This window comes from Athene cunicularia, assembly GCF_003259725.1.
Source record: "Athene cunicularia isolate RWA chromosome Z unlocalized genomic scaffold, athCun1 chrZ_part1, whole genome shotgun sequence".
In the NCBI taxonomy this organism is placed as follows: domain Eukaryota; kingdom Metazoa; phylum Chordata; class Aves; order Strigiformes; family Strigidae; genus Athene; species Athene cunicularia.
The window spans coordinates 17,591,049-17,608,407 of NW_020799142.1; the positions used below are offsets into that span (position 1 = coordinate 17,591,049).

Genomic DNA, 17,359 nt, shown 5'->3' on the forward strand with positions numbered 1-17,359 from the left:
TTTATATGACGCTTCAACATAATGCTTTAATTTTTACACTTTAAATTCACTGATTGGTCCAAGATTACATGTGAAAACAGGCATGAGCTAGTGCATGTAAACACTGCCAGATGGCAACTGTGATTAGAACTGTATTTAAAGTAATTATTTTCTGTATAAAATGGATGCCTGCAAATATTTGCCTGAGTGTAATGTGTTTGACATGTGTTAAACATATTAAGTCCTCTCCTCTCCTCTCCTCTCCTTTCCCCTCCTCTCCGCCTGACCTCTCCTCACCTTTATCCTATCCTATCCTATCCTATCCTATCCTATCCTATCCTATCCTATCCTATCCTATCCTATCCTATCCTATCCTATCCTATCCTATCCTATCCTATCCTATCCTATCCTATCCTATCCTATCCTACTCAGGTTCTTATGCCCACATTTACCAGAAGCATATGAACAATCTACCAAATTCTACATACAGTATGTTGTTTTAATCATCTTCTTCAGAAGAGAGAAAAGTTAAGCATTTTATTTTGGATCTATCAATTCACATTGGCATTCATGAAGAAAAGGCTTTCCTGATCTCCTGTATTTCCAGCATAGCCCTTCATTTTATTTGGCAGCCTACTGGCAGTCTCCAAGTTGAGACACCAGATTCCCAGATGGCAAGCTGGTCATATACAAGTTTAGATTGATTTGGTTCCCACTAACTTCAGTGGCAGCAACTTTTGGTATTCAAAGACTTATTTATGGCTAGCTTTATTCCTTTTTCCTTTCATGTAGATCTTTCTTCAGAGCAGAAATTTCCATCTCTCTGGTGGCTCATCTGTTTCACTGAACTCTTTGGTTGTTTGCTGTTTCTTGTCAAGGCTCTGGCAACATGCATAAAGTCTAGGAGGGGGGATGGGAGAAATTGAGACTTATTTTTTGTTTATTTACACTGACTTTGACATTGAAGAACAACATCAGATCATCCCACAGAATTTGATCAGGATAGAAATGGTCTAAAGGGGAGAAGGATCAGCCTCCCCCAGATCCATGTTAAGGCTATGCAGAAGGTGCTGGCAATGGATGGGGGTTTCCCCCTTCGGATATGAAGTTGGAGCAGCTCATTAATCATTCTTCTCAACTTCCTGTGGAAGATCTCACAAAATGTTGGTCTGACCTGGTTTTAATTCTAGCAGTGAATCTTCGAGTGAAATATTTAGTTTATCTCCACCTAAATACTTCTTAAATAGTACCATTTCAATGGAGGAACGAAAACCACTACTGAAATATGTGAGCTCAACTGTTACATGGCATGATCTTACTTTGCTCCTTAAAGTAACTGTCCATGTCCCCTTGAAGGGGATGGCAAAGGTTTATTCTTTTAAAGATTATTCTTTCAGCAGTGAGATGATTCAGTGTGATTTTCTTTTGGCCATATGAGCTGTGTTAATGAGGCAGAGCTGTCCTGTCAGCAATGTGCCCAATGTCAGAGTGATCCCTGTCCTGCAGGAAGGTATGCAACCTACTCGGGGTTGGGGATTTTTTTGGTTGTGTGTGGGTTTTTTGTTTTTTTTTTTTTTTCTTTTGGCAGACGTCCTTGAGCATTTGAGACGGATGTGAGAGAGTTTTTAGTCCTCATGCAAAACAACCAACTAAACATAACAGATTACATCAGCTCAGGCTTTTCAATTCCTGGATGGCAGCAGAGTGCTAATCCAACCTTCATCCTGGATTTCATAAACTGAAACAAGGGAGGCTGGCAGAAGCAGCGCTGCCGGATTGAGGAAGCTGACGACGGTGCAGCATGTGGGCAACACACTGTATAAAGCTCATAAACTTGTAGGCTGATGTGTGCAGCTACCACTTTGGATTCTGTACTGCTGCCTTCCCCCGGCACAAGGCACCAGAAGGCTGAGCATTAAAGCTTGCTCTTTGGGACGGAGCATTTACCCCTGCAAGACATGAAGGGCTTCCTGTTTCTCACACTCTTCCTGATGCCCGTGCACGCTGGAACTGCTTGGAGTGCGAAATACGCAGTAGATTGTCCTGAGCCCTGTGACAGTAACGCATGCAAAAGTACCTTGCGCTGTAAGCGAACGGTGCTGGATGACTGTGGCTGTTGCAGAGTGTGTGCAGCTGCTCTGGGGGAGACTTGCTATCGTACAGTCTCGGGTATGGATGGTGTCAAGTGTGGTCCTGGGCTGAAGTGCCAGTTTTACACTGAGGAGGATGACTTTGGTGATGAATTTGGTATCTGCAAAGGTAACAGTATTCACTTTGCATGCACCTGCTGTGGCAATTTGACAGCAACCTACATATAGAGCTTGCCTCCTGCTTGGAAGGTCTAAAGTGGGATTTTTCCAGCTCAGCCCTTAGCCAAGAAGAAAGTGAAAAATACCTGTTGGTATTAAAAGATGTTACATGTAGGTGGGACAGGGTTATTAATGTGAGAATGTTGTTTAGATTTGCGGACATGTGTGAGGAAATATGGATGGGGTGTGCTCGGAGATGAGATTTTTTGGCTGGGACTTGGAGACCCAGGCACTAGTCCTGATCCTTCCACTGGTTTGGTGGGTGGCTTTCTATAAATTGCAAAGACTTTAATCCTGCAAGTCCAACCTAGTCATGGGGTCCCCACTCCTGTTACACTTCTGCTGGGTTAAGGTTCCCTTGGTTCCCTTGGGCACTGCCGGCTGCCTGCCCAGGGACAAGGTGCTCTCTCTGGGGTCTGGGTGATGGAGGTAACAGCACTGCCTGAGTGCCTGGGGATGTCGTGGTGTTTAACTCAGTCCTTCCTTTGAGGTGCTCAGCTTCCCTAGGGATGTGGTCAGGGGAGGCAGAAACCCTTCTGCCCGAAAGATGGGAATAACATAACAGGAGCTGACTGTGAGGTGTGCAGCCAGCCACTGCTCTCTGCTTATTCCAGGTATGCTGCATGCTGATTTCTATAGTCATAGACTATCATGGCATTTTTCATTTAAGAGCTATCCTCTCTCCATGCAAAAAAGAGAATCTTTAAAAGAAGAGAAGGTATTAAATTACCAAGAAATTAAAGTTTTTAAAATAAATAATTTTTTAAAGTCTTTGAAAAGCATGAATGCAATGAGTTTTCCTGTGTTTGTGTACCACTTCAATAAGTAGATACAGATATGCCTTTGAATAACTTCCTTAAAAGTGGAGATGTCTTGGCAGTTAAATATCAGGAGTATTAATAGCCTCAGTTAAAGTAATGACTTAGGACCAGATGCTGCAAAAATCATTCAGGCTGACTCACGTTCAGCACACACTTATTAACATTGGTATTTAAAAACAAATTTATGTGCATGTTTGAGAGTGAAACCCAGAACACTACTTTTATTTCTAAAGACTAGAATTTACACATAAAGATCATCTCTTTGGTGCACCCACCAGAAAAGTGTTTTACTGAGATAGTTGACTGATCTTCAGTTTACTAAAAATTACTGCAGTGCAAGATACCACCCATAAATCTTTTAACAGCTCTTTTGAATGATTGTGTACATTTCACTGTCCTCATAGGAATTTCTTTGCAATAGCACACTTCAAATGGGAAAGAAGGAACATTGAGAGACATAAGATCTGAGTCCCTGTAGCTGAATCTTGGAGTTTCTGTAGAAAATGTAAAGTAAAATGTTCTATTTTTTTCCAGTGAGCCAGTGAAAAAGCTCTCATTAATTTCAATAAAGCCATATCTTGACTTAGAGTTGTAAATCAGTATTTAAGGCTTATATTCTGCCTTTATTTATTTAGACTAAATATTATAGATGTAATTTCTAATTCTTACTCTTTTTTCATCTCAGCTCTGAGATAGTACAATCTCTCTCTTTGTACATATGTGAATTTTATGAGCCAAAGTGTGTGGCTGAGTATTGTTATTTTTTATATCCATTTATAGTATGATACCAGATCGCTCACTCATTTTAATAACTTCCATGTTTGTAATAATTCACAGAGTCAGGATGGCTAAATTCTCTCTCGTTGCCTGCGACTGATTTACATCGAAGTTGTGGAAAAATGAAATCTCTGTTCTTCAATTTCTTATTTCTAAAATGGGTAAAACATGGTCAGTACATGTTTCAGAGCAATCTTGAGTACTTTTAGTATTATAAGAGTGAATCATATTATTATCAATAGAAATGTCATTATTGTCCAAAACAGACTAAGGAACACTGGTGTTCTGCACTTCTGTTAATAAATACCCTCTAAACCTGAGGTATAACTGTCCCAGTAAAAAACCTGCTCTTGCTTCCCTTAGATCACTGGGAGCTATTTGCAATTTGTTTAGGACCAGGCTCCTGATGAACAAAACCTTCTAACAGCAAAATTGACTTCAGTTTCATCAAATCTGAGGAGCAGCATCAATGCCAGGATTATTCCACAGGAAGCCAAGTGCTTTGCGCTCAGACTTGTTCCCATGCTGTTGTGGACAGCTTTGCATCCCACCTCTCTGGGCTGAGTGGCTGAGCACCTGCAGCGGGCAGATTGATGCTCCATGTGGTGTGTGCTCTGAGCTTCTCCCTCTGGGAGGATTGTGCACAGAAAAACCATTCTGCTTTGGCAGGATCTTCTTTTTGTTTTATACGGACAAACAGCAGATGAAAGTGAAGGTCAGTAAGGTCAGGCTGGAGCAATTGACTGTGCAGTCCCTAGCAGGGAGTTGGTTGATTTTCCAGTGCTTTACATTTATAAAAGCATACTCATTGGACATGCTAAGAATTGTAAAATGTTGGTTTCCTTTGGGGGCATTAGCCTGATTTTCAGATAGCCTGCACCATATGGCAAAAAAAAAAAAAAAATTATATTGATCTGAGAAGAGACTGGACAAACCGAGAAGCATAACCCTGTTGTGGGGTGTTATATATACAGAAACTGTGTTTGATTTAGGAGCTACCAGAGCTGAAAATGGGGGAGAATATGAGGGAGGAGGTATCATTTGTGTTTACCATGGTCATCTTCTTTCTTAAGTGTTTTGTGGGAGCCTGGGCTGGCTGGATCCTTGGTCCAGCCCTGAATGATCATTCGTCTGCCCTTAGGCATTGAACTGGAAACTCTCCAGTACTTGCCATTTAAGGTGACTATGCACCCTGGGTTGGCAAGGACAGCCTGAGCATGAAGACCTTGCTCCTGTGATATCCCAAACCTCTTCTGGGTTGATCTCTTGTTTGAGGGTTTGGAAAGGGGATGTTGGAGATGGATTTTCCTTGTCTCTGTCTCTTCAGCTATGGTCCTGGGAACGTACCCTGTTCAATAGCAAGGCAGAGGAAGACAAGTGATGCCAGGTTTAAGCCCTCTGGGAAGTTATGTGATCCAGCATGTGATACAAGTCAGCTATGTGATGGGGAAAATCCTCTGAACTTGACTTAATTTTTTTGAAAAACATTTTGACCTATCTTGACAGCTGCCCTTTAGTGCTCCTCTATGAGTGTGCTCAGGGATGGGAGATTTGAACTGGGGCAGTATATGACCAGATGCACTATAAGCTTAGTGCCAGTGATCCTTTTAGAGCATATTCACTCTTTAGGATGGAGATATAGGTGAGTTTTTTGCTGTCTGCCATGGGACCACAGATCTTTGATGTCTGAGAAACTGTCTCATAGTTGAAGTCTCTTCCTCAAGAGCTGTGAGCATCTCCAGAGGAGGGTGCATTTGCTGGATAGCTCCTCGGGGTCGGGGCAGCAGCATACACCCAGCCTACATGCAGTAGCCCTGGCCACAAGCAGCCCAGTACCAGCAATAAATTGCAGCTCAAAATCACAACAGTCATCTAAGTCAGATAATATCATGCTCAAACAGTGAATTCAGGAACTTTCTGAAGTCTTCCTATTTTCTAAATCCAGTGCTAAATCCTTTATCTAAATCCTTTATGATTACATACTTACATATTCATATTGCTTTTAATCTGCATTTTATACCATGAGTGTTTCAGAGGATTACCAAAAGCACATTGTAAATAAGTTGTAAAAGAAATTATATACATAAAGCATGTCAAAGTTTGTTAAAACTGGAAAATACTTCTAACAAGCAGTTAGCATGCTGAAATCCTGTAGTTAAGGTTTAGCTGACCGCCACTCAAAGTTTTCCACTTTTAAGGATATAAGCAGATCAGCTATTAAGCATACTGGCAGATGACGTGGATCACTGAGGACTGCTTTGCTATGTTACTTTTTTTCAGAGTGTCCCTATGGTACCTATGGAATGGAATGCAGGAAAACCTGCAACTGTCCCTCTGGCATCTGTGACAGAGTAACCGGGAAGTGTTTGAAGTTTCCATTTTTTCAACTGTCTGCTTCAAAGCCCTCAAATCCACGAAAAATAGTTTCACACACAGGTAAGACTCACGGGGCAGCTGATTTTACCAGAAATCACCCTGTACATGATCTACTACCATGCTGGGTACGCTGTGTATGAGTGATGTGTACTTTGGTAGAGCTGTGCAAACACCTAGTACATTTATTTTTCTTACTGGCAGTTCCCTTAAAATAAGTCAAGGAATTAGATGGCCTGTGACACATGGTAAAAACATTTTGAAATCCTAATATGGGCAAAATACTTCACAGCTTGTTGCATGCGCTAGCAGTACAATGCCACCTGTGCAATGAGAGGCTATGCTACGATTTCCATTAGTCAGTTCACATGTGATGCATGTAGCTGCTTTGTTCAGAATAGGATTTCATTAGGTTGCATTTACAACTGTTAGCTAATATATAGTAAAAATAACACCTTTTTTTTCCATGAAGACAGAGCTTTCTATAGTTTCAGATGTCAGTGATGTGTTTTAGGAAATGTTTTATTGTAGTAATTTATAGCAGAATTTCTGAAATAAGTTCTTACCTTTAAAATTATGTCTGAAGCCTGTAACAGATCTTTCCAGAATTTAAAAAAAAGGTGTGAGCAACTGGAGTATTTTTGAGGCAGGAAGGAGAGATCACTGAAGTTTTTAAAGCTGGGATTAAAATTTCCCCCTTTGTTCTCCACCTGATGATACTGAGGTATATTTGACTGAACAATGTTTACTCTAAATTTAAACACCATCAAAATCAATACAAATGTTTTAAAATAAATGTCAGAGATTTAATCCTAGACCTATTGGTAGATTTTCTAGAACTTAAACCAAAAGTCTTTGAATTTTATTTCTCCTCCAACTGCAGTTTGTGTGCCTTATTTTGATTTTCTCCTGTTATATTAAGATATCTACAACTTGCTGTCTTAAAACATGATTTATCTTCCCCCCACTCTCTGTTTAGAGAAAGGTAGACAGAAGCAAACTTCTTCAGCTTATGCTCATGCTACATCTAAGATGATCTTGAAAGAAAATTTTGTGAGATGGATCAGTCCTGATCCTTTCATAATTTTTCTACGTGATTGTGCTCTTTTGCCTTTCCAGGTTTTGTTTATTACTAAGGGTACTGAAATAGCATGAAAAAACATTCCTGTCTTGCTTTCTTCTGTATCTAGACAACATTGCAAATCTTTCCAGGTAGTCTGTTTTCATCAGTGCCTCCTTCCCTTTCCTCTCTTTCCCTTGCTTTTTGTCCCAAATTTTCTGCTGCCTTGATGTTTAGCAGTTTGTCTCATCCCAGCCAGGATGAGATACTGACCCCGTAGAAACAAACAGTATTCTTCACCCATGCAAAGGTTTCACACCGATTTCTGTCCTTAGAGGTCTGGCACTGGAAGTAGACCAGGGACACTGTGGGTAGTAGGATGGTCACAGGGGATTGCACTTACAGTTTTCTTCAGATGTAGCTATAGCATCTAGGACAGATCCTCAGCAAATTAAAAGAGCTATGAATACTTTTGTGTTTTAAACAGGTGAGTTTCTGGCCCATATATTTTCCAAAGAGATTATGGCTACATATACTCTAGGAAATTTCACAGTGCCAGAGTGTGTTCCTGTGTACTGCAATTTGACCACCCCCATGGTCAAACAGTAGGACGCTGGCCAGCATGCTTTGTCCCAGCTAGCTAGACATGCCAAACAACCTGCTACAGCTCAGGAATCAGTGTCCAGGGACCATTTCCAGTAGACCAACTGGATATTTTTTACCTTTTTCTTGAGAGTAAGAGAGTTTAGTGGTATGCGCCAGGCTATTCCATGCCAGCTGGCCTCAGTCAGAGAATAGCTCCAGGCATGTGTAATTTACTGCAGTAGCTATTGAGTATGTGCTGCTTGTTCCCATGTCACACAGAGTGAGAACTGGAAACTGAAGTCAGATCACCTGCCTTATGCTTAAACTATTAGAAAACACATTTGCCTTATGCCATAATTTGGCAGAAATTTTGAAACTAGAAATTGGAGGCATTAAGGGATATTCCCGCAAGATTTGTTGGCTAAAGTTTTTCTGAAAAAAAAATTTCAGAACCTTTCCCTGTTCCCAAAACCAGGGGCATTGCTGCAGGACAATATTTTAATTCTCTCATTTTCATGAAATCCATTTTTATTTTTGTGTATTTTCAGAGAATGACATGGCATCAGGGGATGGCAATTCTGTAAAAGAGGAATTTGTTAAAGAGAAAGCTATTCACTCTCCGGTAATGAAATGGCTAAATCCTCGCTGAAATTTACTTGTACTCATAAGACTTTCAAGTGAATGCATTTCTCACAGATTATTGAATATGCAACAACACACTTTAAGAACAAAGTAGATCTATAGCATATGAAAATGTAACCTCTGAAGGGCAATTGTGATTCTGTTTTTCATGACAAAAATGTTTACTTAAAAATAGACTGTACAGTGTATATGATTTTGATATTTGTTTTGATACATATTTGAACAGAGAAATGCATTGTGGATTCCTGAATGTATAGTAGTATTAAAAACCCAACACAATTCAACACTCCTCATTTAAATAATGCCAGAGGCTGACTCTTGCAGCCTGAGGCTGGGAAAGCTCTCACTGAATGCAGTGGGCAGTTTGGGTGAGTGAAACCATTGGTGTGGAGCCAAGGTGAAAGAAACACACATCAACAAATCCCAGGATAGAAAGCAACACCCCTGAATCACAAGAATAATAATAACAACGTAGGAGCACAACAGTATGATTAAAATAAACCACTGTTAGTCATTAGTCATCTTCTGGTTTTTGGAAGTTTGGTGACACTTCTTTGGAGATAAATACACCTTTCTTTAGTGAAAAAACACTCAGTGTTCCAGTTTATATATTGTGAATAATGTAGCCAAGACACTGCAGACTTATGCTGTATTGAGGTGGATTTCTCAAGTTAAATTATATGCAGAGAAACAGCAGCTTGGTACATTATACAGATTTGTAAAAGGGGACCCAATATAAAAGAAGCTGCTTAGCATTATTTAAATATATATATATTTCTATATAGCAACTACTAGTGCCATTAAGGCAACGTCTACGTTTCTTGGGGAAGAGCGGGTTTGATGCCAGAGGCCAGCAAACAGACCTTCATACTTTCCATCTTCAGCACTAGCTGAAGCCCAGCTGCAACTAACAGGGAGTTCATCTGATCCAGCATAGTGAAGACTTGGACCCTCAGTGAGTGGTAGTGCAGCCACAGCCTACAGTACTTTGGTACCTACTCCTTTGTTTCTTGCTTGCATGAGCAAGTGGTCCCATTTCATCCGGGAGAACAACATACATTAGAGTGTTGTAGGAACCCTCAGTCCCTCATTCAGTTCAGACTGGACAATGTATTTGCAACATAAAAATCCATCCATCATGAGATGGGTTTGCTAATATATCTGGAAACAACCAGATCATCAGATAATGGAAATTGATGTAACTGTGCCAGAGTGCAGAGCACGCTTACTGGAAATGTGGTTTGAATTGAATATTTCCTTTGAAATCAATGTGAGTTTTGACAGTGACTTCAATTAAAGAAGGAGCACACAGTACTGCAGCCAAACTTTGGTACAGGATCTGAAAACATGCTTTTAAAACTACAAATGGCAGAAACTCCAAAGCCTTTAAAGAGTACAAATCCTGATCCAAAGCCAATGTCAGTGGAAGCAGGCTGCTTTCACCTGGGAAAGCATCATTGAACTGTGCTGCTCTAGAACAAGAGAATGATGGCAGCAGCAGACATCTAAATGTCAGTACATCAAGGCAGGCTCTCCTACCACGATAATTAGAGGCACATAAACATACATCTCAGCCTAGCATATACCACATTTTAACCTGTATTGGATGTTTAGGACTGAGAGGGAGCAGCATTATCTTGGGCTGTTTACAAGTAAGCGTATTGATTCTCATCTACTGATATCAGAAGTAATTTTTTCTTGACTTCAGTGAGAGCAGGATCAAACCCATCGTCCTTCAGCAGACTGAAGAGAATTATTTAAAGAATGTAGTAAATATTTGTATACATTATTATTATTTTCCAACAGTGTCATAAATGACATTATGAGGTCTTGAATGTAAATCTAATAAGCTGGTCAGTTTTAAAAAGTATATGATTATTATTGTTCAATAAAAAAACAACTGAAAGCATTGCTGTCTATTGTGTATATCCATTAATGACAGAGGAAGACTGCTGGTGATGGCATAGCCATGGTGCATCCAAACTAGGTATAGTTCTCCTCCCAAATCCACAGAAAGGGCTTCACAATGGCTGCATCTATTTCAGTGACTTTGCTGGGTATTATTCTCCATTGCTGAAGCTGAGTGGTTACCCAAGTCCAGAATGGTTTGTGACCATGCCATTTTCAGTCATCTTCACCTCCAAAGCAAGGTGGCTGGATCCAGGTTGCCATCTGGGGACAGATCCTCCCTGGCCAACCCCAGTGCAGGACGGGTTTGGGATTCTTCTTGCTGACCTGGCCACTGCCATGCCAGGGACCATTTAGCCCTGGGTCAGTGACTGCAACTCCTTGACACTGTTTGATATAGGAGTAAACTGTGGATCCACAGCTGGCAAATCAGACAGAGGAGAAGGAGAGGAATGCCTGTAAACTTTTTTTTTTTTTTTTTATGTTTTCCATAAAACTTATAAAATGTTCTTGCATTTCCTCAGCTTCTCTGGTGACAGATTTCTCTACACAGAATAGGTTCTGGGATGAAATTATAAGCTAATTTTATCCATTATCCTTTGAAATGTCTACCTGTTGCTACTCATGACAATGGGACTACACCAGTAAAAGAAATGCAAATTACCACAGAATCTTTTATGATTCTAAATGTAAACCCAACACTGACAAGTTCATCACTAAACCATGTCCCTAAGCACCACATCTATACGTCTTTTCAATATCTCCAGGGATGGTGACTCAGCCACTTCCATGGGCAGCCTGTTCCAATGCTTGACAACTCTTTCATTGAAGAAATTTTCCTAGTATCAAAACTAAATCTCCCCTGGTGCAACTTGAGGCCATTTCCTCCCCTCCTATCCACTTGTTATTTGGGAGAAGTGACCAACACCCACCTTGCTACAACCTCCTTTCAGGTAGCAGCAGAAGCAATAAGGGCTCCCCTCAGCCTCCTTTTCTCCAGACTAAATAACCCCAGTTCCCTCAGGGGCTGCTGATAGGACTAGTTCTCTAGACTCTTCAACAGATTTGTTACCCTTCTTTGGACACACTCCAGCACCTTAAAGTCTTTCTTGTAGTGAGGGGCCCAAAACTGAACACAGTATTTGAGGTGTGGCCTCACCAGTGCCAAGTACAGGGGGACGATCACTTCCCTGTTCCTGCTGGCCACAGTGTTTCCGATACAAGCCAGGATACCGTTGGCCTTCTTGGCCACCTGGGCACACTGCTGGCTCAAATTCAGTTGGTTGTGGACCAATGTCCCCAGGTCCTTTTCCGCCAGGCAGCTTTCCAGCCCCTCTTCCCCAGTCCTGTAGTCTTACATGGGGTTGTTTTGACCCAAGTGCAGGACCTGGCACAGACTAATTGAAGCTCATACAATTGGCCTCAGCCCATTGATCCAGCCTGTTCAGACCCCTTTACTAAAGTCCAGGTAAACAACATCCACAGCCTTTCCTTCACCCACTAAGTGGGTCACCTTGCCACAGAAGGTCAGGTTTGTCAAGCAGGACCTGTTTTTCATAAACCCATGCTGGCTGAGCCTGGTCACCTTGTTGTCCTGTACATGGCACATGATGGCACTCAAGATGATCTGCTCCATAATCTTCCCCAGCACCGAGGTCAGGCTGACAGGCCGGTAGTTGCCCAGATCCTCCTTACGGCCCTTCTTGTAGATGGGCATCACATTTGCTAACCTCCAGCCAACTGGGACCTCCCTGGTTAGCCAGGACTGCTGATAAAGGATGGAAGGTGGCCTGGTGAGCACTTCACCAGCTCCCTCAGTACCCTTGGGTGGATCCCATCCAGCCCCATAGGCCTGCGTGTGTCTCAGTGGTGTAGCAGGTCACTGACCATTTTCCCTTGGGTGATGGGGGTTTCATTCTGCTCCCTGTCTCTGTCTTCCAGATCAGGGGGCTGGGCACCTGGAGAACAACTGGTCTTACTATTAAAGACTGAGGCAAAGAAGGCATTAAGTAACTCAGCCTCTTCCTCATCCTTTGTCACTGTGTTCCATCCTGCATCCAGTAAAGGATGGAGATTCTCCTTAGCCGCCCTTTGGTGCTATTCATAGAAACATTTTTGTAATTGTCTTTTATGGCAGTCACCAGATAAAGTTCTAGCTGAGATTTAGTCCTTCCAATTTTCTCCCTGCATAAGCTCATGACATCCTTGTAGTCCTCCTGAGTTGCCTGTCCCTTCTTTCAAAGGCCATAAACTCTCTTTCTTCCTGAGTTCCAGGCCAAACTCTCTGTTCAGCCAGGCCAGTCTTCTTCCCTGATGTCTCATCTTTCAGCACATCATGATGACCTGCTCCTGTGCCTTTAAGATTTCCTTCTTGAAGAGTGTACAGCCTTCCTGGACTCCTTTGTCCTTCAGAACTGCTTCCCAAGGGACATGAAGTGATATTCATGGAACCAAGGACTCTCCACCAGCCTGTTCTTGATTTTCCACCCTTTTATCTTTCTACCTTTGCTTTCATATCTCTCCTGGCTCCTTGCTGCATACTCCAACTCATTTTCCCTATTTTGCATGTGTGGATTTTTAGACTTCTTCCCTTTCTTCACCCAACTCCATGTTCCACACATACTCTTTTCAACTGAACTTTCCTTCCCACATAAGCCTGAAGTTAGCTACAGATGTTCTTATCTCCTGGGGTAAAAGTCATGAGATGGTTAACCACACAACCTACTCTTGTAATCTAGTTTCTAGATTGGCTTTTAGTGGGATCATGTATTATTTCCAGTATGAATAAGTTTGGCAAATAGGCCTCATTTCTAGTAGGTAGACTTTATTTTCTCAACCACTAAACAGTAAGCTAGTAATATAGTCTTATATTTAATGCGGAATGACACTGATAATAAGTATGCTGTAATGCAATATTATAATTTCTATTACAGCTTGTATTATAGGATGTTGCAGGCACCATTACAGTTCAAACAATATATCATCAAATGTTTTAAAGTGATGCCTGAAATACACTGAATAGAAAAGCCTGAAATATAGTCAGATGTAATAAATGTATTTCCAGTGTGGACCAACTTTTAATGAAAAACGGCATTATCAGCTTCAGCTGTGCAAAACATCTTTAACATACTTTAATGCACAATTTCATTATATAAATACATTCACACAAGTATTGTGAGATATATCACTGTCTATTCACCATGGTGTGATTAACAGTATAAATTTGCCACTCTGATCTGCTAGGACATACATATTAGAGCAAACACACCAAAGTATATATTTTAAATGAAAATATATTTATTATCACCTCTGTACATGCTTGCTATCTATTTAAATGGACTGTCAGGTCACAGCAGTGCTTTGAAAGTATTTCCTGACACCTGCAAAGTTGGTAAATATTTCCTGTTTTTGTTGTGTCTGCTGAAAATAGGAATTTTACAAGTTGGACTGATAACTTGACAGACACCAGGATCTCCAGTTTGGTAGGTCTTAATATGGTTTACACTGGCATTTGTGACTGTTTGAGGAAACCTGGGCTGACAAACTGGCATGTTCTGGCTTTCTTGCTCTCTCAAAATAGGCACCAGCGCTATTTAAGTGCTGTCAATTGTCCATCTGTCTTCTGGGTGGCCACAAACCATGCACAACCCAGAGACGCATGTTTAATTTTTGCAGAATGGGTGATTATAGCAATTAAACAGGTGTTAATACAGCGAGACCTCTGAATGCTGAAGCATTCCTTCCCATCTCTTTACACAGCAGCTGCCAGTGAGCGCTGTGCATATGTGCTGGGTGCCTTGGTCATGGCCGAATTGGTCAGGTCTAACCAGGCCTGGAGAGCCTGGCTTTTCTGCAGGCACTGGCTGGAATCCGGCTGCTGCCCCAGCAGTCCCAGCAGCCCTGTATCCACTGCATTGCCTTCCTGCAGGATTCTCATGGCAGGCAAAATGCTTTGTGTAAACAAACAAACCTGTGTTTGGATGAAGAAAAAGAGATTTCCTTAACTTTATTAGTACACGATGCTCCTGATCCTCCCTGATCCCCTCCCATCCACTAGGTTTTCAAAGTAGCTGCCATTCAGATTCATGTGCCAGCTCCCTTCCTTCTTTTGAAAGCTATCAGAGAAATATTCAACTGAAATGAAGGGCAACAGTTGATTATGCATGAGCTGATCTTCACCATTCTAACAAGACACAGATTAATCTTTCTTGAAATGACATAACTGATGCAGTCTTTCTGCTCTGCAAATGCTGAGCCTGTAAAAGTCTATTTGATAAACTGGGACAACTGAAATCATATGAACATTACTTGAAAATATCTTTCTTCCTCACAAGAGAAACATCTATTTTTGAAGAACAAATAATGGATTGGAATGCCATTGAAATCCAAACACAATATTAGTATGTTCCTGAAAAAAAAAGGTACAATGCTGGGGGAGAATGCACCAGAGCCCTTGCAGCTGTGTCACACTTTCCTGTTTGTTATTTTTAGTTTTCCATTCCCGCTTTTTATTTTGGGCTTTGCTTTGCTTCCTATGCAGCTTCCCTTTAACTCCCGTATAGCTCTTTCTTACATATTTGAAGCATTTGGCTCTTTTTTTTTTTTTTTTTTCCTTCTTCAAAGGAAACCCAAGCAATGCTGTCCAGTTTCAGGAACTCTTGTTTCTCTTGGCAGTGGTTGAGTTCTTGGTTTTCTAAAGGCATTTAGGAAATTTACACTGATAGTTTTCAGCTTTGAACATGCTCAGGCTTTGCAAGCATAAGAAAAGAGTAGCACACAGGGAGAGCCCCAGTCTGCTTTTCAGTATGTCCTGATCTTTGCACCTGGGAAATCACCAGTATCTAGTCCCACATTAAAGTTCCATGATGGCATTTAATAAAAATAAGGAACAAAATGGGCTCTGGTGAAACACTGTCTTATAGAGAAGGTTTTTTTCCCCCCTTGTTTATATATTGAAGTGTTTGTAATCTTGTACAGCCATATAGCTGATCTACAGAACAGGAAATGTTATCATATTTTAAAGCCGTCCCACCAATGTCACGTTACTCAATGCTTTGTTAGCAGCTGAGGACCTATCTGCAGAGAGTTAGTTAAGAACCTCAGCTGATGTTTAAAAAAACATAAAGTTTTTTGGGAAAAAGTTTTATTTCCCCCACCATAAACCTCTGCAGGGGAATGCACTTTATTGCTGGTATGCACACAGAGACTCAGGACACAACAGACTGTGAATGGTGAAAGTGTATGTTTCCCTCCCCTAATTCTCTCATCTCTCTACTTTAAAAAGCCTCCTCAGGCTGTTGAAATTTGACTGCTACCATGACAAGCAACAATGATTGGCTCCCTCCATCCAGCATGAGGGCAGGCATACCCAGCACTGCCAACCTTTCCACCACAACACCTGGCTTAACACTGGTAAACCAGTGTTTGATGAAAACTATGTACAAATGCCCTGGGCACAAAATTAAATAATTACCAAGGTAGCATAAGCTATACTCAGATCTTTCCCAGGTCCTGATGGTGTTCAGCTAGCTTGGCTCTGTCTTGGATAAGCAGACGATCATAGTGTGGGAGCTGTTTTCTATTGATCCCCAGGATGAACACAAAAAAATAAAAGGTGAGACCAGTCTCAGCTGACTCAAAGGGGCAAATACTGGGATACCAGAAACCTGATGACTTCACATAGAAAGTACATGGTAGCTGATCTCAACCCTAACACTTGGTAAGGTAGACCTGTCTTCCTGTGCTACTGTTCACCCCAGTGAAGAGCGTAAATTAAGGAGGGAGTAAGAATGGTCATATTAGGTCAGACTGAAGGTTATTCTAGTCCAATATCCTCTTCATAATAACCCTTAGCTCCCTAACAGCCATCCAAACTGCTGTCTTTTTCTCAGGACCTCCCTGGGATCTAGCAGGTCTTTCCAGTGATCAGGTCTATCACAACAATAAGACAGGTGACTGTTCTGGGAAGCACCTACCAATGCAGGTGGCAGAGATGCTTGTGCAGAATAGCCCCAAAATACTCACCTGTGAAGGGAGGTGTTGGCCAAACCCCAGCCTAATCACTTCATGTACTGGGGTCCATCTGCAGCTTCTCACATCTTTAGACTGAAATAGGATGATTTCTTCAAAACCCTTGGGTTTCTATTATCTCAAGTGATTCTTGAAGAACTACCATACAACCTTAACCTCTGGCCCCACAGTGTTAATTCTCTGACATGAGCCATGTGAGCCTCCCAGAGGCTCACAGAACATTAGAAATTCAACTGTGGGGTTTGAAACTGATTGTTTTCCCCTTGCTGTATGTCTGGATAGGGCTCAGCTGGGCAGTAACCCCACTCACAGCTCCCTGGATGCCTTTGCAATATGGTGAGTACTCAACAGACCTTTTCAGTCACTTAATTTCAAACACTGCTGGTTTTTTTTTGTTTGTTTGTTTTTTTTTTTTTTTTTTTTTTTTTCTTATTTTTCTTTCTTTTAATTAGGCTTTTTGTAGTACTCTCAGTAATTGAAAAAAAAAAAGACCTGGCTTAAAGGCTATTGAAAGGTTGCATTTCAGGGACGGACTGTACTGCTGCAACTGCGTGACGTGGTGGCGGCGGCTGGAATTAACGGCAGAGGAGAGGCTAAAGGGTTAATTCTTCAATTAAATCTGAGCCTATAATCAGCTCAATGGCCATAACTGGCATCTCTTACTGTATACTGAATAAGAATTCTTTCTCATGACACTTAATTTCCTAGGATCAAAATAAAATGACAAAAATAGCTCTCTTGACTGATCGATGTGCACTACCTGGTTCCATGTGTACGAGTTGCTGCCTGTTCCATGTGCTTCCACCCTGCAAACTACTACATTATCAAAGTCCTAAAATGGCTCACCTTCTTTATGTCTTTAAATGTTGGAATGG

General features: G+C 41.3%; 1 protein-coding gene across 2 annotated transcripts; it reads left to right on the forward strand.

Moving 5' to 3' along the window:
* Nucleotides 1–1,661: 1,661 nt before the first annotated feature.
* ESM1 (endothelial cell specific molecule 1) lies at nt 1,662–10,447 on the forward strand. 2 transcript variants are annotated; one of them, XM_026865944.1, is made up of 4 exons: nt 1,662–2,238; nt 3,947–4,057; nt 6,167–6,322; nt 8,453–10,447. In XM_026865944.1, the coding sequence occupies exons 1-4, from the start codon at nt 1,938–1,940 to the stop codon at nt 8,551–8,553; spliced, it is 669 nt and encodes a 222-aa protein (XP_026721745.1). In that variant the 5' UTR covers nt 1,662–1,937; the 3' UTR covers nt 8,554–10,447. The 2 variants fall into 2 exon arrangements, with proteins under 2 accessions (XP_026721745.1, XP_026721746.1); XM_026865945.1 differs by lacking the exon at nt 3,947–4,057.
* Nucleotides 10,448–17,359: the final 6,912 nt, after the last annotated feature.

Excerpts from the sequence above, each read along its gene's own strand:
- ESM1 (XM_026865944.1), top strand. The coding sequence starts at position 1,938 with ATGAAGGGCTTCCTGTTTCTCACACTCTTCCTGATGCCCGTGCACGCT. Across the intron at positions 2,239-3,946 it reads TGAATTTGGTATCTGCAAAG|AGTCAGGATGGCTAAATTCT; the intron begins GTAACAGTATTC and ends AATAATTCACAG. Across the intron at positions 6,323-8,452 it reads AAAAATAGTTTCACACACAG|AGAATGACATGGCATCAGGG; the intron begins GTAAGACTCACG and ends GTGTATTTTCAG.